At 39.5% G+C, this 27,500-nt stretch overlaps 3 protein-coding genes across 4 annotated transcripts in view; 1 reads left to right on the plus strand and 2 right to left on the minus strand.

Moving 5' to 3' along the window:
* The window catches only part of LOC137976421 (uncharacterized), an 18,325-nt gene extending 14,901 nt beyond the window's left edge, over positions 1 to 3,424 (minus strand). The window contains exons 1-3 of the mRNA XM_068823762.1: positions 3,178 to 3,424; positions 1,693 to 1,773; positions 32 to 115 (exon numbers count right to left, since the gene is read on the minus strand). Coding sequence (XP_068679863.1) covers positions 32 to 115; positions 1,693 to 1,773; positions 3,178 to 3,393 — 381 coding nt within the window. The 5' untranslated portion in view covers positions 3,394 to 3,424. The remainder of the gene's footprint in view (positions 1 to 31; positions 116 to 1,692; positions 1,774 to 3,177) is intronic.
* A 40-nt stretch (positions 3,425 to 3,464) lies between these two features.
* LOC137974975 (uncharacterized) lies at positions 3,465 to 17,194 on the plus strand. 2 transcript variants are annotated; one of them, XM_068822001.1, is made up of 11 exons: positions 3,481 to 3,672; positions 5,009 to 5,087; positions 5,461 to 5,497; positions 6,002 to 6,071; positions 8,079 to 8,149; positions 9,108 to 9,141; positions 10,109 to 10,228; positions 12,010 to 12,091; positions 15,550 to 15,666; positions 16,587 to 16,664; positions 17,063 to 17,194. In XM_068822001.1, exons 1-10 carry the CDS (start codon positions 3,576 to 3,578, stop codon positions 16,642 to 16,644), a joined length of 765 nt encoding a protein of 254 aa, XP_068678102.1. In that variant the 5' UTR covers positions 3,481 to 3,575; the 3' UTR covers positions 16,645 to 16,664; positions 17,063 to 17,194. The 2 variants fall into 2 exon arrangements, with proteins under 2 accessions (XP_068678101.1, XP_068678102.1); XM_068822000.1 differs by lacking the exons at positions 16,587 to 16,664; positions 17,063 to 17,194 and having other exon boundaries at positions 3,465 to 3,672; positions 15,550 to 16,156.
* Positions 17,195 to 17,821: 627 nt separating this feature from the next.
* The window catches only part of LOC137974974 (telomerase-binding protein EST1A-like), a 28,547-nt gene continuing 18,868 nt past the window's right edge, over positions 17,822 to 27,500 (minus strand). The window contains exons 10-18 of the mRNA XM_068821999.1: positions 26,034 to 26,237; positions 25,027 to 25,088; positions 24,073 to 24,106; positions 23,811 to 23,873; positions 23,146 to 23,299; positions 22,672 to 22,762; positions 21,631 to 21,754; positions 21,236 to 21,317; positions 17,822 to 19,105 (exon numbers count right to left, since the gene is read on the minus strand). Coding sequence (XP_068678100.1) covers positions 18,975 to 19,105; positions 21,236 to 21,317; positions 21,631 to 21,754; positions 22,672 to 22,762; positions 23,146 to 23,299; positions 23,811 to 23,873; positions 24,073 to 24,106; positions 25,027 to 25,088; positions 26,034 to 26,237 — 945 coding nt within the window. The 3' untranslated portion in view covers positions 17,822 to 18,974. The remainder of the gene's footprint in view (positions 19,106 to 21,235; positions 21,318 to 21,630; positions 21,755 to 22,671; positions 22,763 to 23,145; positions 23,300 to 23,810; positions 23,874 to 24,072; positions 24,107 to 25,026; positions 25,089 to 26,033; positions 26,238 to 27,500) is intronic.

Raw genomic sequence — 27,500 nt, forward strand, 5'->3', positions numbered from 1 at the left:
TAAAATGGATAATTTATTTACATCTACTTACCCATGAAGTCTGAGGAAAACCACTGCAATTCCAAGAGAAATTAAATCTCTTGACATCATCATAAGTTAATTCAGGCTCATTATCCTATGTTGGTAAACAACAATGACAATTTTGTTGGTACATGAAAATTTCTCCTAATCTCAAACCAATAAAACTAGTAATAGCTATCACTAAGTGCCAACGAAACAGTCAATATAATACATACATGTAGTTTGCAGATTTGTATCAGAGTTCCAAAACACCCAAAAGTAGTTGTAATTTTTTTATTCGAAAGTACTGCAACTCATCTTATAATACAATAATAGAAATTGCACACTTTGTTTCGCCAACAACAATGTAGATGTCAACGTGTTTTGCAATATGGAAAGTACTGCTGTAATTTTGAACGGCCGTAATTTTAACAGGAATATATAATAATTAAGTTGAATAAAATCAGTGCCATGTAAAAAATCGCCAAAGCGTTTTCAGACTTTTTATGGGAATCAAACTCTCTCGCACATGAAAGTTGTTTCATGTGTAGAATTTTTATTTTGCAAGATACAGCCATGAATTACAAGTTAAATTTACTGCTTAATTAATTGTGTACTTTGCAGGCATATTTTCTTTGAAAATTACAAAAACAAACTGCTCTACTCACAGGCCTTAATCCGTAATTAACAACAGCCGATAAGAACACGTTCCCTGGTTTAGTTTTGAGCTCGGTCACAATATAGCACACGATGGTTCGAAAATAAATACTAAAGAACACTCAAGCAAGTGTACATGTCAGCACAATGGTCAGGGAAGTGGGAAAAATGTGCTTTCACTCACCTCCAAACACAAGATCATCAATAGTAGCGAGCATCATGCAAGTTTGTCTAATGACATCACACATCAAAACATGCGCTTTCATTGGTCCCTACTAAATCTCCAGGGAACCTTACATTACACTACGTAGCCTTACATTACACTTTTCATAGCATGATTGAGAATTTTTCTGCCTGCTGCAATACTTCGGAGCTACGGGTCAGTAGCTCATGAGGCAAAGCCGAATAGGCTATTGACCCGTGGCCCTTGAGGGCGAAGGGTCTAATATTGTTTTAGTATCACTAAACTAGTCGGACAGAAAAGGCAATAATAAAGTTTGTAAATGCAAGTTGAAGAAATATTTATTTGGCCAGAATAAAACAAAAGAAAGTGTCACACTTTTCGCTACTCGAGGACTATTACTAATAGTCATCTAGTAGCCAATCAAAATGCAGGATTTGCATTAGTCCACTAGTTGGGTGATATTAATAGTGATTAGCTGTCTACAAAGTTTACAATAGAGGGTGCCTTGAAAGGGACCAGTGGAAGACCAAAGAAGGAAAACTAAATTTCACTTTTCACTTTTTCCTAGTCTGATCACTGCTTTTGTTTTCAGCTAGGATCTTACATGTACACCCATTCCTGTACAACATTAGTTTTAAATAAATTTCAATTCAGCTTCAGAGACTTGATTAAAAAACAAAACATGAAAAAGTAAAAAGAACAAAATTGTTATTTAATATTATTAATACTAAACTAATATTACAAATCACATTAGTGAAAGATGACCACTCTCGCTAACCCTAAGCTCTCTGCTAACTCTGCTTCCCAAGCTCAATAAGTATTCTCTGTTATCTTAAAACATGCAATTTTACCAGGTTTGAATGATCTTCATTGCAATTCCAGTTCATAATGCCTTTCATGTACTGCGTAACTGGCATTTTCACACTATTGTTCTGAAAAACAAAATATACACGTGTCAAAGCTATTTGGTTGAATTTTTTTACCATTAATTTTGTAGCATTATCCATACTTAGACATACATGTGTACAAGAACAATTGAGTATGTTTGCTATCATCCTATATATTCTTTTTACAGCTGACTAGCTAGTACGACATTTTTGAAATTTGACATTTGACCCTGGCATGGCAATCATCACATAGGACTTTAAGTTTCTTAAATGAATTACCTTTTCATATTAAGTTTTTTAGTGAGTGACAAGAGTTCCCCTTCAGCAATCAACCTTATTTCTTAATAGACTCATTTCCTGATATTTCATACATACCAGTCTGGTAGTGGATAATTAAAAGGTAGTAAACTAGTTAATGTTTTGCTTGCCTTTTTCCTGGTCATATTTACAAGTGTCTTGAAAGTTAAGCCTTCACCACAAATACAGTGATTTACAGGTCGTAAGAAAAACTAAATGTATTCAAATGTAGCTTTGAAACTTACAGTTAAGTTTAAAAAATTCACTTACATTTTTAGAGTGACTTTTACATGACCTTGAAAAATGCAAACCATTTAATTTACTTATTGAAAAAAAAACAAGCACCAATTTTCATGGGCTTAGCAAACTCAAATGCAAACAATGTCATCTCTTTCTTGAAAATGATTGGGGTTTTTCTTTTTTATGTCATTTGAAATGTAGTAATGTGATTGGGCAATCAAACTGTCTAGTCAGCCCATAATAGGAGTTTCCTTGGCGGCAATAAGGAGAAGCTTTGTTTTAATCTTTCCAAACATTGGTATGTGAAACAAATCGTGAACACTTTTTCAAGATCATACGAAAGTCGCCCTAATAACAAAATAAGAAGCAGCTTCAGGAATGATTGACAGATTCCATAAGAATTTTAAGCGATCAATCAGCTGCTCTAGATTAGCTTATCGGTCTTCTGGCAAACACCTTACATTTAATTTAATGCATATGGAAACTAAGTGATGCTGATAAAAATTAATGATATCCAATTTTCGAGAAGTATTAATCAGGTTTTCAAAATGTGAAAATAATGTAATTTACCACAAGTTTACTGTATAGGAAAGATATCTGTTTACACACATTGCTTTTGTTTCTCAAATGTGCCAACCACAGGAACCAAAGACCCTTTGTTTTGACAGCAAATGAGGCTCTGGTTGACACATTAATGACAATAGGTAACGTAAAAGGTTGGTTACGTAAACGATATCTTCCCTATTCGTATGATGCGTAGGATCGACCTGACAAAGCACCTTTAAATTCCAGTATTTTAATGTATGTGTTAATATGCTCGAAACTCATATTCAACAAGTGAAGCAACTGCTTCAGTTTGATGAGAAAAGTTCGGTATGTTTACGAAAAACCATCAATTTTTAATAGCCTTACCTTCGAATTCTCTAAAGCCGAAATTACAGTTTGTGAAGCTGACTCCGTCGATTGGTCGCCAGAAGGAGTTAGAGACTCCGCGTGCTTGAATTCCGCTGATAGCTCTAGCTCTTCAGATAGTCGCCTTTGCGGTAGAACGTCGAAATTCAGCAAAATTATCAAAACTACAACTAAAGATCCAACAAATATATAAACTCCGCATCTCCATGAGGCCATGGTTTCAAAACATCATGACCCCTCCCTCCACAAAATTTGGCACTTTTCGTCACTAGTGTCCAATCTTTCTCAGAGCTTCGAAGAAAACAAAGATGGCGACCTCCTCTGCTCTTTCGAAATGTAAGAGAAAATGTTTATTTGACACACGTTATCACTTTTGAGGAGGACCGGGTGGTTGTCGTATGCGTACCGTGATGAAAAAGATGTCTTACCCTCTGATGTGTCTCTATCGACGTTATTCAATAAAAGTCTCGTTTCCATGGACCCAAAACGATACAGGTGACCTATTTTTCTTGATGATTTCTTGATTATAGAAAAGGGCCTTCAGAATTAAGAGCTTTCAAAAGTTTTCATTTGATTTGATTTGATTTGATTTACGTTAATTTTTTGATTTCAGTTGTCCCGAATTGGTGCCCCAGTGATAGACTAGACATTTAAATATTAAAAGTTCCTTTCCTTATTTTCCTTACCACTAGGAAGTGCGTTTTTAAAAACATATTTTCTCATTTTAGGGGTAGTGGTGTCAGATCACTAACCCCCCCCCCCCCCCCCCAAACACCAACAGACATTCCACCCCCTTTTGAAGGAAAATAGGGAGTAGGGGAAGTCTGCGGGTATCCCCCAAAATTTTTTTTGCATATTTTAGTTTTTCTCAAGTGGCATTTCCTGCATTTTGATGTCATTTTTTGTGGTATTCTGTAAGGTCTTTGATCTTACCAATGCTTGTCCGCCATTTGTCTGGGCTGCTAAATGGAGTAAGACTGCCATCCTTTCGTGTCTGCACAAGATGGGGTGTTCAATGGAGAGACTGGGCAAGACATTATAGCACAAGAAAGTGTTATAAGTAACGTTTTACACTCAGATCGCAAAAAAATACACATGTACTTAAGATAGGCAATGCAGTTTTTTCCTTGTTTTTAGAATTTCATGATAAATCGGGAGAATCTGATAAAAATCGGGAGAGTGGGAGGCAACACATAAAATCAGGAAACTCCCGATCAAATCATGAGGGTTGGAATGTCTGCACCAATGTGTCGCAGGTTCAATTCCCAGACTTGGTGTCATAATATTGTGGGTTGAGTTTGTTGGTTCTCTATTCTGCTTCCAAAGGTTGTTATCCGGGTAGTCCAGTTTTCTCTCCTCAAAAGCCGACACTTTGATTTGATTAGTGTTAATTTTAGTTAAAATGCAGTAACTACAGGAAATATGAAATTTCATATAATTATAATTATTCTGAAATTAGAAGAGATACTATAACAGGCTTACCTCCTTTCACTTAAGTAAGCATGGTAAACATGTCAAGACTATGTCGAGATGGTCCATGTGCTGTACAACAAAAGATGGTTTTATCAATAAATTAAAATAACTTTGTAATTGTTTGGAAAATGAATTATTGATAGTGGAACAGTGGTTACAGTAGTAAGAACAATCAATAATAATAATTATGGCTTTGTACGAGGTGTTTAGATTGAGCATTACTTCACTTCAGACAAATTCCTGATCTTGTAATAATTACAATATTATTGTAGACTGTACATGTATCTTCATGATATGGTTGTGTAACTAAAGATTCATTGAAACATTACACTATGTTTTACCGATTTAAATTTACCAGATATTTATCCCAAAGACCCCATGCTTCACAGGATGTGTGGAGCTCGGCTGCTGTACAACAAAATGAAGATGATTCCTGAGTAAGCGGTGTCTACAAATTCACTTGGTTTTGTATTGTTGCATAGTGTACATGTGTATGTTATGGTTAATTTTTTTTTAAACCAGTGTAATTTTGAATTTCCAGTGTTTCAGATTAATGATAACAAATATTAGACAAAGAAAAATCAAAATTGAACTGGTTTGAGAAATTTAATTTCAAACCAAGACAAAAATTGGACCAGAACATAGGGCTGTATACAGTAGCTGGTGCACGAAAAGTGTGGCATATTCTAATTCACCTGTAATCAGAATGCTACATATCAACAATTTTATTTATCATTGCTTGATTTTAATACCTACATGACTTGTACAATGTGTTACCTTACATGCACTCTGTATCTTTTTGTTGAGCAGCCATTTAGATCCAAGGGAATTCCTTAAAAGTGTGAAGGTGAATATAATTATTTTAAAGAATTTTTTTAATATTGCAACAGTTGCAAAGTTCTGGTATTTTTTGTAATGCCATTATTTCTTGCAGGTCTTATCAGGACTCTTATTCTCATTACTCAATCCAGGACATGTGCACTTCTCAATCTGAAAAAATGTAGATCAGGAAGAATTACAATAACTGTACATAAACAAAATTGATATTAATAATACACTTTATTTAAAGAGGGCGGCATGGAATAGTTGAGGTAACTAATAAACTTGTGGCCCTCTATTAGTAGATCTTGGTCCATTTCAATTTCAATTTAGCTTGTTGTTATTGTTTGTTTGTTTTTCAATATTATTTTGATAATTTACTAGTGTCGTTCCAAGTGGAAGTGCCAACTAGTTGTTTACAACAATACAAGCTAGCCTTTGAGTTGTACAACCGCCAGAAATACGTCTGCGTTCGCAGGCTAGTTTTCTCATTGCTGGCTTTAATATTTTGCTTCTTTTCTCTTCATTTTAGGACTGTGTCTTCACTGTGAGTGGGTTGATCTCTCAAATGGATCCTAAAAATGAACTAAGTGATTTATTGGGTAATAAAATAACTTGAAGCAGATTCTTGTTAATGATGTTGAGTCCTTGTTTTTTTCAAAACCTCCAGTGATCCATACCGTGTACCTGTAAAATTAAGCCATTTTTAAAACCAAGGTACTGCAAAGCTGTTCTTTTAGCATTTCCTTAATGTGCCAGGGAATTTATAGGATCCAGCTCATTAAGGCATAGCAGCATCCCTGGCCTGCCATATTTCTTCCCACAATGAACAAAAACGCCATTTACCGTTTACAAATATCTTCATTAGTTCCGGAGATATTTAAGTTTGAAGAATGGGTAAAATATGCAAATGAGATGACTGATGACATCATACAGTCAACCCAATATTATATTGAGTAATATATAAATAGAGCTACCTTGGCCAATTTACAGTGCAGACCATTGAAACTTGGTAGTCTAATAGTTGTACAGGAAACACACCTGTGGCTATAAAAAATTCTGTTCCCATGGCAACTCGCTCATTATCAGTCCCCACGCACTTGATTTCAATATGTTAGTGATTTCAGCTTGAAAAATGTTAAGCAAGGCCACAAACTGGAGCTAACATATTTATATTATTATTTATTTAGATATCTCTTTTCATCATATTTGTACAAAATTTGGTTGAGTGTATGACATCATCACTTGGCTAATTTGCATATTTTAAAAACTCGAAAAGATATATTTGAAAAAAGTAAACAGCATTTTTCTTCTCATGCAGACTACTTGGTTATATATCAAAATGGATTAGATAGGAAAGATGCAATTTTCATCATAGTACCACTTTAATAAGATATTTGCATGAGGCCAAGCCTTCACATAACTTGCATATTTATTCACTTCAGTAACAATAGTAATAATAATAATAATTAGTAGTAGTAGTACTATACAACTACTACTGAATGCATCTGATATACTGAATCTGATAAGACAGAATTTGAAAATAAATTGTTATTGTGCCTAGAACAACAAGGAAAGTCCTCAAATGGAACAAAATGATTACATAATTATTATATTAGTTCCACGAACCCACTGACTCCTGAACTCAGGCGTTTCATTGGAAGCTCATCACTGGCGGTATGTCGCTGTCTGTTTGCGAAAAATTTGCCCCTCTCTGCCGGCTGCTCTGCCTTGATTTTTAGTCAAACCCTTGTAAAAGACAGGATGTTGATTAGCCCAGGCATCTGCTTCAAAAGTTATTGAACCCCTGGAACTGCCCCCCCCCCCCCCCCATTGACAAGTAAAATCGTCTAGCGTCAGACAGAGTAATGTAAACATCTACGAACAAAGTGATATGTGAAATAGATTGAAATGTGGATATGAAATCAAGTGAAGCTATGATCCTCACAGTTATGAACGTAATGTTAGCAATTATTATTGCTTAGAGAAGCCTAGTAAAAAATTAAGGACTTTGACAGGGTTTGAACCCGTGAGCTTGCGATGCTGGTTTGACGCTCCAACCAACTGAGCTATAAAGCCACTGATGTTGGGAGCTGCATGGTCATTATTTTGTGGGTTCAAGTGTTCCCGTCATGAATGAATCAATGAACCAAATGATAATTATATGAAATGAATTATGAAGATCACACCACTATTTAGTCATGCACTGATCATGTGCTGTTGTATCTGGCACAGGAAAAGGCACAGCATAGATTTGAATATGATTAGGGGCACATGACCAACATGATCAACCAATCACAGTGCTTGTTTTATTGCGTGTTTCTAGGTATATACAGTCATGTAATTACACATAATTTATTTGATATTTTTATATAATGATAAAATGTTTTAATTATTTTGTGCATTATTATACATGTAATTTCATGAAATTCCAGTCATAACATTCCTTACCTGAGCTCTTTGTTTTAGCCTGACCGCTGCGTTCTCATGTAATGCCATGTGTGGAGGGAAATAAAAGTTCACTGTTCTCTTTGAATGAAAACCTGTGGTGGAATCAATTAAGTCAAATTAAAAGTGCATTTTTTTTTGTTTACTTATTTACACTGTAGATGTCAGATTATACAAAGTTTTGAAAGAAGCATTTGCTACAATATCAGATAACAATCTTAACTTGCACTTGGTGAGTACCTATTAAAATACTACCAATGTTGTTCTTGTCTCTGTTGGGAGTATTAAAAATACGAGGATTTGTAGTTTTCCAGTGGTACCTCATGACGTCTAATGATACCTGTTTTGTAACATTCTTTTTGTTATCCTAATTTAATGCTCCAACTACTGGAACAAAAAATCTTTTGGTTTGGCAGCCAACAAGGCTCTGGTTGGCACATCAATAACAATGGGTGACATCAACAACATATCTTCCCTATTTTTATTATTACTTTTGATTGAATTCAGTTTATCATCTTTCGTTAGTAAGTATTACTGATTTTCTACATTATTTCATTTCTATTTAATAATAATTACTGCGTTGATTACTTCTAGGTAAATACTAGATTTTTGAACTTAGAGTCTCAACCAATAATTATTTAGTACAGCATGTTGGTAATATTGGGGTGTACCACCAGACACCAGATGGTGGCCTTTGAATTTGAAAATAGCTAAAACTGGGAAAGCTGTCAAAGGCCTGAAATTATTCTCTAATTTCATGAGTGTACCATTTGATTAGCCATTAATATCATATGTGACAAGTTATTTTCATAAGATGCGCGTTTTTTTGTTTTTAGCACTGTGGGAAAAGTTGCCATGGAAACATTGAAATTTCTTGCTGAAATTTCGCACCAAGATTAAGGATTTATTTCTCACCCATGTTGTTGTTGTTGTTGTTGTTGTTATTATTATTATTATTATTATTATCATTATTATTATTACTATTATTATTATTTCATTCCATATTTGATCCCCTTGAGATGATTCGATTTTAATTGATTTGCAGGAAGCGTATCATTAGCAGTCAAGAGCATTTATGCTGCGCTGTAATTATATGGTGTTATATTCTTGAATTAAGTGATAATATTATGTTTTTAATTACTTGAGTTCTGTTACTCATGAATGTTTCAATTGATTTTTATGTATTTTAGGAGGTGTCAAATGTATCCAATCTGCACATCACAGGTACACTTGTCCATGTCATTATTTGGATAAAATTTCTTTGTTTGATATTTGGCTGAGAACTACAAGTGCATGTATCTAAGTTGTGGTGTCTACATTCTGTTATTACGTTGTACATTGGGCGGACCAACACTCAGTTTTTTTAGTCTAATACATATACTCCATTCACACCAACAAGACATATTAAATTAACCTGGGTTTAACAAAATGAAAATCAGTCACAGAGAAATGAAGGAATGGTTTTTACATGAGATTCAGGTGAGTTTCAATACATGCTTTGACATGTGCTAAATTTGTAGTCGACACAAATCAGTATGCATGATTTAAAAAGAAAATACTTTGAAATCATGTTTAACTAAACATCTTCAAAACATGTTTAAGGTTTGGTGTGAATGGGGCATAAGAGTAACTGAAAAGATGGTGCTGCCTTTGTAATTGCATAGACTCTCCAGTCTCCTTGGACAGTGGCAATAAACTGTTACTGCACACCCTGTCTCATAACACTCAGTGATAACCCTCAGAGGAACATTATAATGTTAAACCTTTCCATAGCAGATTTATTTTAAAAATTCCACTATTACACCATTTTCTGGTATTTTGGCTTCTTCCTGCATTGACTGAGAATCATATCAATTGCATAATAAGGCATGTGCAAATGATGAAAAGCACACAGAGGATGCCATTTAAATGTCCTTTATCTGACAAGATGACATCAAGCTAAATTCTCAGGCTTTGTATCGTGTTGAAAACAATAATTTTCTTTGAAAACTTCCTGTTTCACTTGTATTTGCTCTGGTCTAAACTGGTCATACCATCTCATATTTTGTACGTTCTCTTGATCAAAATTAATTAATATGGTAAAATGGCATAATAGTGGAATAAAATTATTATAATATTTAATAAAAGTTCATATATATGTATTACCTTATTATTGTTACTCTTCATGGCATTATTTTCTCTGCTTCTTCAGCTGTTCGTTATGCATTGGGTACATTTCCACTCAGCAGGGATTGTTACGTTATTGGCCTACTGGGGCAAAAGTTTTTTATCGAACCTACTGATGTGGAAAAGTATCGTGAAAATCAAAATGGTTAGTTATTTTTAAATCTAAAGGCGCGAAAATACGAGCAACATTTCTACCATCTTGTCATGCAACTTTTCATGCACATCTAACCACCCCCTATATGTCACCCAACGAGTGATTGCTGCAAGTTGGAAAACAATTTGTGCAAAAGTAGAATCCTGATCTACCTTTTTGCACAAATTTTTCATTTGTTGCACATTTTACCAGCTCTTATGAAACTTGTCACGCAACATTTTGCCAAACAACATCAGACAATCTGTGATTGGTCATTGGTGAGGCACGTAGCTAGTCAGTCGACAAACGTGGCAGACTCTGTGGAAAAGTCCACCATTTCTGAAAAAGAGGTTACAGAGGACGGCGAGGTTGCACTGGAGAAAAAGTTGTCAGAAGTAAAAAAATTGGAGTTAATTGTGGATCTCCAGGCTCATCCATTCCTTTGGATCACAACAAGCTTGACTTATAAAACCCTTCGAACAAGGGAGAAAGCATTGGAGGAGCTAGGAGAAACATATACAGTGAAAAAAATACTCCAGAAGTAAATTAATATACAAAAGAGCCGCACACTTTTGCTGCAGATTGGCTATCTTGGCTGCAGACAACAACAACCAGTCAGTGGGCAGAATTATCCACGTTAGCAAAAACCTGCAACAATCATTTTTGTTGCGTGGCAAGTTGGGAAAGGTAGTGGTAGGATGTACAGCATCGTTCTACAATTTACATGGCATCAATGTTGTGCGACAATTTTGTCAAAAAATTTCACTCGTATTTCTGCTTAATATACAATGTATCTTGCCCCGTCTTGCAGTCAGCTTTCATCCTAGGGCATTAATTTTACAGTAACTGATATTTCATAGTGCAAAGGAGAGATTTAAAGCTTTTATTATAAGCTTCTATTAAGGCTTCAAAAAAGGAAAAAGACATTCATAAATAGCATCGTACATGTACCTTTCCCTTCAGGAAAAAGTGATATATTCATTGAAAATGTTATCAATAATATCTGTTACTAACAGGGGTAAATTTTTGCTATAAAAGGGCGTGAAATTTATATCCCTTAACTCCCTCAATAGTCTACAATACATACATGACCTGTAAACTTAAGACTAACAACTCTACCATAAACATACATTGAAAATTTTGTTATGCTGACATTGAAAGCAACCGTCAATCATTTCATGTTAAATCTACAGTGCCAACTATCAGAAAACACTAAACCAGAAGTAGTAACTGTTGCTTTCAAGAGAACAACCAGTGCTAAGTACATGCAAATACAAGAGCTGATAAGGGGACCACAACTGTCATTATTGACACACAAAACAAAATTTAACATGCTAGTCTGTATTACAAGCTCCTATAACACCCCTCTTCACATCAACCCTTGGGGAACTTATAAAACTGATACCTAAGGAAAACTACAACAAAGTTAATGGTTAACATTAAATTTATATAACTGACTCATGGAATATAGAAATGGGGACAAAAATGGTGGTTACATCCTTTCTCAATGTTTTTTTTGTCACCTGCCAGTAGGACAAATAATTCAAAGATGTTTCAGTGAGAATTACACAAAAAACTTGAAAGTACCAGTACCTTAACCTTGAAAAACCCCAGGAACACAATGTACATGTAACATGCAAAATGACACGTCCATGGAAGAGTTTTCTGTTAGTGCACAAGAGTCCTTTTAGTTAATGACCACAAGTTGTGATAATTGACATCAAAACCTTCTGGTCTAAAGCCTTCTTTAGATCTCATAATAATATGTTATAGATCCATGTTTTCTTTTTAAGGATTGTTTACTTTAGACTCGAGAATAGCTGAACGCTGGATTGAAAAATTCCAAATTGGAGTCAAGTTTGTGACCAAAGAGAAGTGAGTAACGTAGTACATCAATACCTTCATTAGAGCCCATAGCCTCCTGGGAGCAAAGACATGCAGCCACCATTTAATTTTTTTGACTCTTAACTTGAACTTGAAACTTGGTCTCTTGTTAATTCAGAGGTCTGTCAGGGCTTTGGTTTACAATGATGAATGATATGAAATGGCAAATGAGTCTGTTAGAATAGGCCTTATTCAAAACATGACTGTACATCTGGCACTTGACTGTCAGGCTGCAATAAATTTTTAGTGAAGGTATTTCTTTGCTAAACTTCACTTTCCTGCCAGCTTCTCAAGGACTGTGCGGTGTTTGATAACATGTCCCCTTTAACCTTTTCACTCCTGAGAGTGAGATTTTGCTCTGACACCACACAATTTTACTCGTCAGTGGGAGCTTCTTCGGGGATGAATGGGTTAAGTAACAATTAATGAGTCCTTAAGGGTCAGTGACATAAAAAGGGGAGAGCTGCAGGGAATATTTGCATGCCCAGGGGAGGGGCATGGACAACTGAGTGAGGGTAGTTATGATTACATATGTACTCCTCTCCCACCCCTGCAAGGCTTGTGAAACTAGAGAAGGAGGACCACAGATTCTCCTTTCATTTATTTATTTTTTAATTTAATTATAATTATTATGTTAATCACTATCCTTTGGCAAAGTTTGGGCGGCAGGGATGGCAGAGCCTATGCCCCCTAGGGTAGCAGTGTCCCTAGGAGGACCCCCTAGAGTAGCAGTGTCTCTAGAGGCAACCCTACGTTAAAATGTAACATAGGGTGGACCAGAAGAGGGGTGCCCTTCTTATGGAAGGAGAATAGGTCAGATGGTGAGTTGTACCATCTTGGAGTAAGCAATCCGGACCTATGGTCAAAGAGGGCTGTCCCACATACTGTGGGGTAAAGTGCAGCCCAGGGTGCACTTCCCTGCTATGATTGTGTGAGCCCAAAGTATTCTGGTCAAGAATGGGGGAAACACAATCACCCCACAATAAAGTGTGTGGACGTTGGCTGGAATACCAACTGCCACATGTAGAAGAAAATAGTATACGATATAGGTATGCGCATCCCCTCAGGGGGATTGAAAAACCCATTTCGCCTTGTTTGGTTTGCACATGTATTTTAAAGAATCGTAAATAGCCCGTACGAGGTCCATGATCCTTGGGGACTTAGAGCGTTTAGAGTTGATGATGGAGACAACTGGCAGGTTGTTGCACCACCTACAAATATGTTTGCTTGACCAGGAAGGGCCCCAGAGGTAGCAGGCGATGTAAATTGCAAACAGTTCCTGTCAATCAATGCTGATACCCATGGTGGGTTAAGGAGGTGTAGAGGGAGCCAAGGAGCCTGAAACCATTCGCCGTTGAGATAGCCACCATACCCATGGGACCCAGAGACGTCCGTAAATAATTGCAGGTCAGGCAAGGAGAGAACATCACCCCATAAGAAAAGAGTAACTCCATTCCAATGGTTAAGGAAGGTCAACCACATTGAAATGTCTTTGCGGAATTCCCTGTTCAGTTTGATGTGCCAGCGAGAGATAAAACTGGGATAAAACTGAAAATTGGGAAAAGGGGGAGAAACGAATGGGCCGGCAGTGTGAGCGAGCGGTAAAGGTAACTCTCGGTAATCAGGTAATCATCGGTAATCGGAGATTGATGCTTATGATATGTGGATTTTGCTTAGCAGATATGAGGTTGGGGTATCCTTAGAAACCCGAGGACCCTGGGAACCAATTTTATAACTCTGGTAGAGGCCAGTGAGGACAGCATCAACGTATGCCCGGTCAGAGTGATCAGGCAGATGAAGGGCAAGTTGGGGAAGGTCAATAGGGGTGGGAGGGGACAGCTTAGAAAGGTATTCAATTGCGGCTTCAGGTGGAATGACTTGAGCAGCTAGTCTTTGACAGGGTGGGTCCAGAGCTGGAGGAGTCAGGTTGGTCCTTTCCTGGGTAGGCATCCAGGCTTGTTACACTGGTGAGTGTAGGGGCAGGGGGTGCGGGCGCAGGGAACCTCTTTTCCTACTTGTAGTTTAAGCTGGGAGTTAGCGGTAACGTGGTCTCGTAGTAGAGACGAAAAGGGAAGAAGGCTACTGCAAGGTCCACGTACTCACCGATTGTTATGGCTGCGATGCAGCTGTTGAAGAGATGGCTGGCGATAGAAGGGACTCTGTAGTTGGTATGCAGGAGGGCTGCGTCTTCCGGTGTGCCACGATTGAAATCTTGCTGAGAGGAGGACAGCGAGAATTCCACAGAGGACGGAATCTGTTGTTGTCCGCCATTGCGGACCGGTGGGAGAGAGGGATCTGATGCGAGGCTATTACGCCTGGCAGATGTTGCTGAGCAGTTCAACAGCGCCAGATGAGCTCGATGGCGAGTTTCTCGCGGAGTTGAAGGTTGCCAGTTTTTGCTCCACGATAGAGGCAATCATGGAGGCCAACTGCTGATCCGGCATGATCGCTGGGCCGGTAGATGGGGATGTGGAGTCCCGAGAATCGTTCGCTTGAAGGCGAGCGATGGGCTGCTGCCGTGGCCCTGATTGCACCAGGTGGCTCTGGGACGAAAGTAAACGTAGTGTTTCGGTCGGCATTGGTGCGTACAGAGTCAGAGTTGGTACGGGCATTTGGCTGAGCCGTGGTAGCCTGAACCGTAGTGCGTTGGCTGCTTCGAGATTTACGTTGTTTCGGCATATGTGTACGTGGAGAAAACATGCAATCTAAAAGAGTGCAAGTCAAGGCACTTGCTTAGAGCAAAGCTGAAATGTGGCTGACTAATAGGGAGCTTAAGCAACGACAACGGCGACGGCAACGAGAACGTCATCTCAAAATATAAATTTTCGTTGTTTTAATCGCTTCATGACTATTTCAACGTTTTTAATATGACAAGGGTGTGGTATTTCCTCAAAAATGACACCAGTTGGAACGCCACTCCATTTTAGGGGAGAAAATGAAAATTCATCCTCAAGTGCTGACGTTCTTCATAAAACCAAAAACTTGGCTATTTCACGTTGTTGTTTTGCTGACGACGGCAACGAAATGGACAAAAGTGAAAAACGCACGTGCAGGGCGTGCAAAGCTATTGTTTTTACCCACTAAATATGCAAATTCCTGACGTTCTCGTTGCCGTCGCCGTTGTCGTTGCTTGAGCTCCCTAATGGTTTGGGAGGGGGGGGGGGGCTTACATAAGGCGTGACAGGTGAGAATCGCGTGACGTTATGGAAAATTACTGGAAGGTTTGGCAACCGCTTCAACATTGTAAAAGTGAAAGTATTTTGAGCGAAACAATGAGCTATTGACTACTGGACAAGCTTTGATTGCAAGGGTGAGGAGAGTAGAGTACAATAGGGACAAGTGAGGAAAACTAGTACTCCCTTAGGGCTCATTAACCCCAGTTAAGCGCTTAAACTTATAATAATTATTTATTAAAACTATTACAATAGTTCACTTTTTACTTTACACAGGTTCTACATTGCAAGAGGCGATGGCAGTGTAGTGCAAGGCTTGTCCCACTCAGTTCTGTCGCACCACACGTGGATGTTTGAATCTGAATTTAACAGGGAGAAGTGGATGTCACAACAGTATCCGCTTTCATGGAGAATTGCAGATATGGACCTATGCGTACACTATAGATTACCCCAATACAGATCACTTTTCTCCTTCTTCAGGAAACTTTGATGATTAGAAGCCTAGCATGTTTATGTTTCCCTTGTCGGAAGTACTCACTGTACTTTAGCTATGGGGATATTAGGATCTTTTGGGAGTAGTCAGGGTATGGCTTTAGTCTTGCATTGGGGTTCCTGTGTGGCCAGACAGTTGGAGTGTGAAGAATGATTCACAGGAAATTTCAACACTAATTCCATCCCAACAGTCAGTGTGTCCCTGGGTCTCTGAGTATGGGATGATTTGGGTCATGATGACTCAAGGCATCGGACCACTTTTTGATCCATGACGAGTTACTATAACAACAGGAACTTAATTGCATTTCAAAAATGTAGCATAGTTGTAAACAACGAACAGTACTTTTAACATACTTGCAAGCAAAAAGAACTGCACACAGGATTAATTATGTAAGCTTGGTTCATCAGTATTCTACGAGGTGTTTGGAAACTTCATCTTTGAACCTCTCCTGTTTATACAGACTTCTTTCACTGCTTCAGCTATTTGCTTCCTCCCTGGAATTTCTTTCTCATTTTCCTAATTATTAAATCATTGCAAGCAGACTGCTGAGCTGAAGACTAAAATAGATCTCAAATTTTATTGACTCAAAAGTGGAAATTGAGTCCAATAAAATTGGAGGTTATGAAGAGCTGTTGCTGTTTTCAGCATTTAACTGAGTACTGTGGAGCAGAGCAGTCACAAGTCCAAGTTTGTTGGACACAGGGTTCATACAACATTAAATATCGTGTGCAAACCCTGTGGTACCTGGATGTGGACCGGTACATCATAGTTAATCTTACACTAAGTCTACCTTTCTTATCAGCACTTAATAGTAGTCCAGCTCTTACCAGCCTTCCTATGCCGAGTGTTTGGTGTGCAAAGCGAAGTCATTGGAATAAGATGAACCCCTGGCCTACAGGTATGCATAAGGCAACCTCAAAGTGCATGCTATGCCATTATGATTCTTTTTGTGCTGTTTTGGAACCCAGAAAGTGTCTTTTCTGTTCACAATAGAGGTAATGGAAAAAAAGATTTGTCATTGTAATTGACGAGTCCTCACTCATATCACGCACGCCATCTTTTGCCAAACTTGAATTTACACATTATGAGCACAAAACTCACTTGCCAGTCTGGTATGCGAAATTGGTTTTCACACCTGAAGAGTAATATTTTGAACCCAAAGGTTTGAAACTCAAGGCCTACTGTGTGAGAGTTGGCAGTTTGCTTGGCTTCATCCCCTCTCCCTTCAAGCAGCCTTTTCATTCCTCTTACCCCTTACCACTCTTTATTCTTTTTGCTCTTCTTTTTTTTTTTCAGCATTTAACTGAAACTCTAGTTTATCCCGATCCCCCTTTCACTCAAACGAAAAACAACTTCCACTCCTTGGTGAACAGTCAATTAATCTCAAATCTGTCAAGCCAATACAAGGTTATTGATAGAGGATTACGTGGTTTGAGCATCTAACGGTAACGGACATCAACCAGCTGGCTCAGTGAGCCTACAATAGCAGTGTCCGGGTATGAAGCAACAGGACGCTCACGAATGACCTGGATGCAGGTTGACACCCCAAGGGAACAGAACATCGTACAATACAATACAATACATACTTAATTGACCGCTCACCATAGGTGCTTGTCAGGGCCAATGAAACACAGTTAACGAAACGACGGAACAAAACAACAACAACAACTACTACAACATCGTAAGCTTCACATCACTCCAACACCTCCAAGCAGCTGGATTAAGTAACGAAAACAGGGATTCAGAAGACGTCAACGCGTAGAGGGAAACATAAGCAGAGCGCGCCATTCTAGCTTTTACATATTATCATGCCTATCTCGGGAGGAGGGTCAGACTTAACCAAATGAAGGCAAGGACTAAAGGTACTTTCCAACCCGATATCTGGAAGTGTCCTTGGAAGGGCCTTACAAAACGCGTTTGAATTACCCTCTTTGAGGATGGAATTCCTCCACAGCGCGGTTATTTCTAGCGCCGCTATTTTTCTTCGCCTTTTTGAGACACCAGAAAGCGTAAGAGCTAAGCAAATAATACAAATATAAAACTGTTATGAAATACATTGTTTCAAGGGTTATTTTTTATTGCACAAATTTGCACCGAGCTACGTTTGCATATAAGTTGATTGCGATTGATTCGCACGTGTCAAGGATGACACGCCCTAGTGTTTTACTTGCAACAAGACAGCGGTTTAGGCCAATTACAGCACTTGTTACAATATAACAATAATATGGTGATCAGGACGATCAAAGTGATCACCAAGAATGACGGTAATAAATAATTAAAGTTTATCAGCAACTTTGGCTCCTCTATTTTGTTTACTGTAAGGAAGTCATGTAGTAAGGTGAAATTAGACGTCCTTCTATAATTTAAAATGTCTAAGATCTAAGCGAAGTCGTTCTTAATACAATCTTAGCACAATCTATCAATGGCCTAAGCCTTAAAATGAACCCTAGTCGCACAATTCGCGCAATGATCCCGATGCAGGCGAGGAGTAATCTCAACCCCAGACAGATATTTTGAAATTCTCTGTGTCTCATACGCGGACATGATCTAAGGTTATGGAGACGAGAACGGATAAAGCTTAAAACTGAATGAACTAAAAGTTATGCATGCATAGGAAAATCGTGACTCGAAAACTAAAAATAGGAGTCCGAGACAAAACCTTACGGCTACTAGGGTGAGGCTGTGTTGTATTAGTCTAGAACGAAGGGATCTCCTCAAAATTCGGTCAAATACGACCTTTCCTATAGCTAATGGATGCTGAACATCACTCGAACAAAACAGCGTCAGGTGGTAAATGGCTGACAGAGCCATACAATACCACCATGCAAGTATCTCTCTTGGATATCCAGTTTTTCTTTCGTGATGACAATGTACTCCACAATGACCTCTTTACCTCAAACATCGACCTTTTCCCATTTAAGTGTGATTTTACTCAAATGCCGGCCTATTTTACGCATAAATGAGGAACCCCATATGGCTTAAAGGGTGAAAAACAATCCGTCACATCATTACCACCGACTCTATTACGGCCTTAAAACTGGACTTTGGAGGGGGGAAGGTCATTTGAGACTTCTTGCCTCTCGAACCCCTCTACAACTTTCATTTGCGCCTTCATTCCCCAGTGGCGGCGATGTTAGGTCCAGCTGTTGCCCAACTGGACAAAACCGCTCTGGTGTTCAGAACAACCACACACGGTATTCATACGGTATTACAGCCTGGCCATTTTTCTGAATTGCGGTACTGTCAGCACTGGGACATTCCTGGTGTACGCCTTGACACGTAAGTTTCTATCATCCGTCATCAACACTACATTTCTCTGAATGGTGATGGGTTGGTTTGCTGTGCAAAGAAACATAATATCAATAACAATAATTGAGAATAATGTAAATAATAATAATAATAATCGTAAATAATAATAATAATCTTTCACAGAAATACAGGCAAATGAATTGGATTTCAATGATGCTCTAATAGTTATGAGCTATGCTGTCAGTCGATATTTGACTCTGTGGCTGCGTGATGCAGCTCGAGTCGAATACCCACATTTCACCCTTGCTCGCCATAGAGTCTCCAGTAGCTCAGTGGTTAGAGCATCCGTACTAGATCACGGAGGGTCGTGGGTTCGAATCCCATCTGGGGCTCGGATTTTTCCGAGTTCCCAGTGGGTTCAATTGTAACACGTTTCATTTAATATGTGTTAAACATTCTCTCACATTAGCTCAATAATAATAATAATAATAATAATAATAATAATAATAATAATAATAATAATAATAATAATAATAATAATAATAATAATAATAATAATAATATGATGATGATGATGATGATGATGATGTCTATATCAACACTGGTCAGTGCCAGAGCCACCGAGGATAGAAAGAGAAGCTCGCAAGATAATTGTCGAGAACAGCGGAAAACAACCATGCGGCTCAACTGCTCTTCCATGCATGCCAAGAAAGAAGGGAGGCAGAGGTCGGCGTTCGATAGAGGAGAAATACACAAAGTGTCTAAAGCGACAAAAATCAAGGTGGCGGTGAAGTCATATGGAAATGGTGACCCAACATTGGCGATGGTTGGCGTGTTTTAGCAGAGAGAACGCGGGAATTAGGCCATAAAGAAGCAGCAAGATACGCAGATGAGCTGGGCCTCCAGCTGCAACTGAAGTACCCGAATCTTACCTGCCTACGGCATGGGAGCGGGAGGTGATACCAGCCGGGGAGCTCAAGGCGGAGCTGAGGAAGTGTTCAGAGCGGAACTCACGGAAAGAGGTACAAGCACAAGATCAAAACTGGCAGGGAAACCTTGTCTCCTCAAGAGGGGAGGATGATAGCCTTAACTTCAACACACATACAGTGGCGGGCATGTTTGAGGTATGCGATCAAATGTCAGGCATCCCCATTCTCTCCTCGGCTCGCTTGCATGACTACAGCGGGCGGTTCGACTGACTTAGAAGGGACTGCTAGCAGTCTACAGCTTATGCGATAAGGCCCAGAAAGTGTCTCCCGTGTACTGCTCTGTGCCAGGGTAGTGCAACCAGCCAGATGTACATGACCAAGAATACTACACCCTAAAAATTCTCTATCATGAGATCCTACAAGATCTAAGCTTGGTAAAGACAGTGCCACCTTGACACTCGCCGGTGAAACCGAAGCCAGTATGTAAGTGGAGCAATGCACAAGCATTCAGGGATACCCCTCTATTTGTGGAGCACCAAGAAGTTAAGGCCGATGGGAACTGAAACAGCAGTATGAAGGTTATAAGGTGCGGCAAAATAAACCCATTATAGATGTCTTCATTGTCTCGAGAGTTAGAAGTTATAATGAAGGAGCTGGTGGGAACGAAGGGTAAGAATGTTCTGTGCAACATGCAGAAAGCTGTGCTGTCAGGTTCCCTTTGGACCGATTTACACGGTACGATTATTGCCGCATGCGACAAGCTTACGACAGGCTTACAACTCGTTTACGATTATCGTGTTCGTCAGAGAAAATGTCGCAGCATTTAAACACGTTTTAAAACGCACATTTCGAGAATCGTTAAGTCATGTCGTAGGCCTGTCGAAAGCTTGTCGCATACGCCAAAATCGCACCTTGTAAATCGGCCCTTATATCGCCTGGATTTTTAAAGTTGTGACGTCCGTGGTCTGTGAAGCAATAGACTTGAGGGATTAGTTATCTTGAAAACTCGCTAGTGGGTATTTTAGTATTGAGATGTAGTGCCATTGGTGCTGAAATTGTCTCATGCTGCATGCCAAAGTCCTGTAAATGGAATTAAAACAAATGAATTTCTGTTCTTTTGCCCCCTGCTTTCCTTTTCTTGGTGGCGCTTCTTGGCAGCGATTTTGTTCAAAGACGTAAAAATTTTATTTCCCAAACTAAAGCAACAAGGAAGTTTGCGGTGAAATTGCCTTGCTACAGATTACCAACGATACAAGCGTTTACATGAAGGTCAGCAACTGTTCCTTCATACCTGTCGCCAGCCTGTTGACAAAGTTCTCTTCACAGTAATGCAAGCAGCAAGATAGAATGACGTCGTCATTGTTCCCTTTTCCCTGCAAAAAATAATAACGATTATGAGCGCAATTTGGATTCAATAAGCGTGCTTTAAAAAAATCATTAGTTTGTTAATTGAGCGGGGGCAACCAAGTTTTTTTCCCAATTACGCGAAAAAAAAAAAAACCCGTCAACATCATTATTACATCCACGAAAAATTGAAGACTGGTTTGTAGTGATCATGAAAAGACAAAATGAACATAAACCTGATGCTTTTTGCGTGATTTTCCCATACACAATCCCCTTCACAGTTCGCTAGACATATTAGTACATGCGGAGGCGATTCATGCCCCTGCCCTTATCATAACAGACCTTTCTTCCCGATGGATCCTCGCTTCTGAATGCTATGGTGTCCAATTCTGAGCCTTTGCTGGTGACTGCCTTGACTTGTGCATTCCTCTGACTAAACTCATATTCAAGGAAGTCAACAGCGCACCTACGAATATGAAAAAACACATCAATGACAGAATAAACGGTCCGATAATTCAGTACACAACTTTCTTAACAATACAATGTACAACACGTACTTGATTTACCACTCTCCATAGGGGCTTTTCCGGGCCATTGAAACACAATCAACGAAACGACAGAACAACAACTGTTAAGAATCCCAACTGGCCGGAGGCGAACCAGTTGGCTATTTACAAGTGCAGCAGAGAAGTTGAACCAAGGACTACCAGGATCAAATTCATCGAGTGGTCAGAACGGGTCTTGAACCAGAGATCCCCGGATCTCAACGCAAGAGTCCTCAACACCGCGCCACACTGCCTCCTAGAGTTCCAAGTGAGCCCTGGGTGGTTTCCTACTATGGTTTCAGGCTCCATTATCTACTACGGACTATGACAGGACCAACAGGAGATCACCGAAGTTAAGTCCTGTTTGAAGAGTTAATACAAGGATGGGAGACCAACTAGGGCAACCTGTGGAGAACCGGCAGGCGCAGGCGCAGGATTCACCTCCTAGCGGTGGCAATAAATGGGATAAGTAAGTGCTGCTTTTCGACCCTGTTCCGAGGATTTTCCTCCGGGGTTTCCGGTTAGACTCCGAAGAGTCTCTCTTTTGCTCTAGCCTCGTTGAAACGAACGCGTACGTTGAACTTGTAATAGCTGAAACTGCGGGCGTTGGTTTGAGCGAAAAGAGAGACTGCAATGTTTTCAAATTGCAAATATATGACTTGTAGTCAATGCCATTCGCGGAAAAGCAATACTAAATACGTCATGCATGCCTTTTTTCTTTTGGCGCGAGATTTTCCCTCCAATTAGCAATGGTAGGAAATCAAAACAAGGCAGCCACTACTAAACTAAAAGCTGCTCTTCGGCTAGCGACACAACACTCTAGCTATTGTCTTCATACCTGGCATTTTCAAGGACATACTGGGCATGCTGAAGATCATTGTACTTATCATGGTGAAAATCCTTCCTCAAACCATCAAGTTCATTGATCACTGTAAGAAAACAGAGCAGGGCGTTTAGTCGAATGCCTTACAAAGACTCACTAAAAAAAGCGAGATTGACCCGAAACAGGAAGCAGCCAGACAGGCAGGGAGCTTAGAGGACAAGGCGTCTGATCATTAGCTCGAATTCTTTCTGGGTTGTTCGTTGTTTTATTCCTAGGTTACCCTAGAGAACCCAGAGGATGCCTATACTCAGGCCGATTTCCGTTTTTGATGCTGTGCTGATGGTGTTCCGCACAACGAAGAGCTGAATTTAAAAAAAAAATAGCATTCTGCTTTGTAACAGAAATGGTTTTAACGTTTAAAAATTATCATCGGATTGTAACAGAAATGGCTTTGCCGTTTAAAAATTATCATCGGAAATTAATTCTCACCAATAAGTGGTATTACGAGGGTGAAATCCTGGCAGCCCACGATGGCCTTAAGTCCATCCAAGTGATTTACAAAGCAGTTGGTATCAGGAACCAAGTATGCAGGGTAGTTTTCAAACATCAAACGGGGCTTGGAGATGTGTTCCTCAATCACTGCCTGTGGGTTAATTGCAAGAGTCACCAAGTTTCTTTTAATATGAACATATTAAAAATCAAGCGATTTCCTATACTTATCCTACGACAACGCTTCCCTGGACTGGTTAGTTATAAGTGGATACAAATGAACACGCAACAAAAATAATAGAGGCGAATCCTAAACACAAAAGAGTTCCGTCCGATACCAATCCAATGAAATTAGGAGTTTTGAAGAGTTTAGTGCACAACTGAAAAGTAGTAGGCGACTGTATGGTATACCCCAGGAAGCATTGTGGATGTAATAGGGGGCTTTATGATCCATGACGAAAACGTCACTTCAAAATATAACTACTAACTTGACACGCCGTGCATATAAAAACACTCCTCAGGTCTCATGGGTGTAGGAGACCTGGACAATACAATATCCATGAACAACAGAGAATACAAAATGGTCTAAAAAATAGTATCGTTAACGTCACCTGTTTATATTAACTTTAGAGACGGATAACGAAACAAGATAATCATGATTTTACCTTTGCTTTGTCTTCTCTTTCTTTGTTGATTTGAACTTGCTTCTTGAGCGCATCCTTCTTGGCCTGGAGAAAATTAACTTCACATTAAACTGCTTGCTATTTTCGTTGATGACTCAAATTTGATAACGGAACCATAACCACATGTAGGCTCGATTACAATTTACAAATGAGCCCGAACCCTACTCCCGCCTCTCCGCCTCGGGGAGATAAGCCGGACCTGGGTGAGAGGCGGAAATCGGGACTAAACAACACTTAGCCCTACCTTCAGCTTCTTCAGGTCTTTTTCCATCTCATCCCTATGGAGACAAGAAAAACGGGACACAGGATAAAAAGACAAGAAAGACCTAAAATAGAACTGATTGAGTTGAAAAAAATGAGTGCACTGTTGTAAGGTAGCAAGCAGGGTTGGAATAGAGGTTTTGCAAGGCAGCCATGTTGCATGGCAGGAACAATGGTTTCTTTTTCCTATGGGAACAACTGTTCTTTCCAATGCAAAACAATTTCATTGTTCCTGTCATTCAACATGGCTGCCACGCAAAACCTCTATAGTGGGGAGAGCTCTTCCCTTCCACCAATGCGGCTCTGGTTTGATTTCCAGACAAGGCATTAAACATCGGTTGCGTTTGTTGCTTTTTGAACATGCTCCGACGTGACCCCTCTCCCCTCTCATCAAAAGCCGGCATTTCATTTGATCGGTTTAAATTTGATTGACATGATCTCCATATTTATTAGAGCACTTGGGATCGGCTCATTCGATAACAGTGAGATTAATCAAGGAAGACGACGAGAACGTCTTTCAAAAATGTAACTTTGTGTCGTTGTAATCATTTCGTGACCAAGCCATTCTGCATGTACAGCCACTACCACTACCACTACCACTACCACTACCATTACCACTACCACCACCACTACCACCACTACCACCACCACCACCACCACCACCACCACCACTACTACTACTACTACTACTACTACTACTACTACTACTACTACTACTACTACTACTACTACTACTACTTCAACTTGACTGACATCTAAAATTATGAATGACTTTTTAAAGTGAAGTTGAAACGTTGAACTCGGGACCACAGAAGACAAATCAAGTTTGTGGGCGGAATAGGAAACTGCATTAACTGTTGGTAGGGCTACGGCTACCTCTGAGCTCTTTTTTTTTTTTTCAGACTAACAACATCTCGAATAAAAAGTTGCTCCTTACCCCGAATCCAGCAATTCTTCCTCACTTTCAATTATGACATCATCCCCATCATCTTCAGAGTCCTGGATGACAACAAAAATAGTGGAGAACAACCGTCTTATTATTGTACGCTTAAATAAAGCTGTCATATTTTTGGTACTTACCTAGTCTTTTTGCTTTTAAGGTAAAAGTTTTGAGGAGACAGCTATAATGTCTATGCGCTGGTTTCAAAAAGGTTATCTTTCATTGATGGATACTGCGTACCACTTTTTCAAATACCTTGAAAAGTTTTTAGCAGATTGCCTTGCTTGTCGATAAGATATCCGACTGTAGAAGTGATCTGATTTTGATTCACTCTTGAAGGGCCTATCTGCTGCATTGTAGCAGACAGATTGAACATTATTTTGTGCAACTTTCTACTTTCTCTATAGGTGTGACACAGGTATTTCTTTCGTTTTTTTGGGAATGGCGGGATTTGCAACACATGCATATCGCCTCCATTGAGGAAAATAGCAGAAGCTGCTCAATATCGGAGGCAGCAAACCTTCAATTGGCCATTCAGTTCTCAAACAGAATAAACTATGAAAGAACTGAGTGATCCTCGTACTTAACTGGACAGTCTTGTTCAACAGGGTTCAAACCCATGTCTTCTGCGATGCCCGTGCAATGCTCTACCAACTGAGCTATGAAGCCTTACAATTGGGAGCAGGTCAATTTGTTGGGCTCGTGTTCCCGTGAAAGGACTGATGAATGAAGGATTGTATGTCGGGTGTCTCTAAGAGTTAACCCCCTAACCCCTAAGGATAAGGCAGATCAAAATGCCGACACATTCCCCCCCCCCCCCCCCCCTCGGGAAATGTGGGAAAAAGGGAAAAGATCAAATAGACCGACTGGGTTACCCCCTCAGAAATTATCCCCACTTAGCCCCCCATCCCCATGGATTTCCAAGCAGCTCAGGGAGGGAGGGGGGGGGGGGGGTGCATAATGAATGGGTAGCCCAATTTTTCCAAGTATTCTCTTCAAGTTACCTCGTGTTCCTCTTGGGTTGATGTATCCAACTGCACCATTGTCAGGCTTGAAGACTCCTTGACCGGTGATACCTGAGTGCTTTTGATCACAGGTGAAAACTCCCCTGTTTCACTGTCAAATTGTAACGGTGGGTTCTCCAAGGAAACCAAAAATGCAGCAAAATCCTTTAGACATTGACACCGCATGTAATCCTCAACTAGGGCCTGTATAAGACAACAAAATATGTTGGATGTGCATGAAGTCCTTCATGATTGTGAGAGAACAGTCATGAAAATGCTGCGGAATTTGGCGTACATGTATTTAAAAGAGTCTTTAGTAAACCTTTTAACATCGCGTGGAGGAGGAATTAGTGCAGACCAGTGGTTATGGCGCTTGCCTTGAGATCAAGCCGTTCTGACCACAACTTCTTCGAGTGATGGTGCAGTGATAAGAGCACGCGTCTCCCACCAATGTGGCCCAGGTTCGATTTCCAGACTCGGCGTCATATGCGGGTTGAGTTTATTGGTTCTCTACTCCGGTTTCCCCTCTCCTCAAAAACCAACATTTGACTTGATTTGTGTTAATTTCAATTTACAGTGTCCCCAATTAGTGCTTCAGCGCTAGAATGACTAGACACTTAAATAAAGTTCCTTTCCTTTCCTTTCCTTTCTGCAAGTGTACATGTACATAGCCAACTGGTTTGCCTCCGGCCAGTTGGGATTCTTAAAAGTTATTGCTGTTCTGTTCTGTTCTGTTCTGTCATTTTGTTGACAGTCTTAGGGTGATAGCGTAATCTTATCTTTTGCAAAAGTTTCGAATCTGATTGGTTAATGACAGCCCTGATTTATAATGGTAATAGGACTGAAAGGAGTCCAATTTGATCTGTAATCATTCGATCAATTAACAAAATCGGACGACCGCGTAGCGGGAGTACCATTTGTTTAATCACGAGTATGATTACAGACCAAATTGGACGACACAAAGTCCTGTTACCAATTAATCATAACCATTAGAATTTCCGAGAAAACAAAATTAATGCATTCCGTTTTCACTGTCTAATGTTACAAATCTGTCCACTTATGAAAATCCCCAGTTTGGTAGGATAAGCGGTTGTTACTATGGTTATTGTGATAAATTCTTTGTGATAATTAGTGGATTAAGCTGAGTGCACTTAATATGATTGGCTGATGTAACTGTCCGAGTTCAGGTATCCGATTACAGCCAACTGTCCAATTTCACTGTCCGATTTCAACCCTACACAATAATTAGTGAAAAATAAAGTAGTTAATGCACCAATCAAATTTGAGAAAATTGTAATGGTTATGATTAATATATTTATTATATTATTACATATTGATTAGTAAAATTATTAGTACCGGTAAATACACCCTGCAGATCAAATGAGGGGTGATTATGTAATGTTATTGCCAACGAGCAAGCGTAGCGAAGACGCGAGGATTGCGAGGCGGCCAGTGTTGCAGCAGGCA

This window comes from Montipora foliosa, chromosome 11, assembly GCF_036669935.1.
Source record: "Montipora foliosa isolate CH-2021 chromosome 11, ASM3666993v2, whole genome shotgun sequence".
NCBI classification, from domain to species: Eukaryota; Metazoa; Cnidaria; class Anthozoa; order Scleractinia; family Acroporidae; genus Montipora; species Montipora foliosa.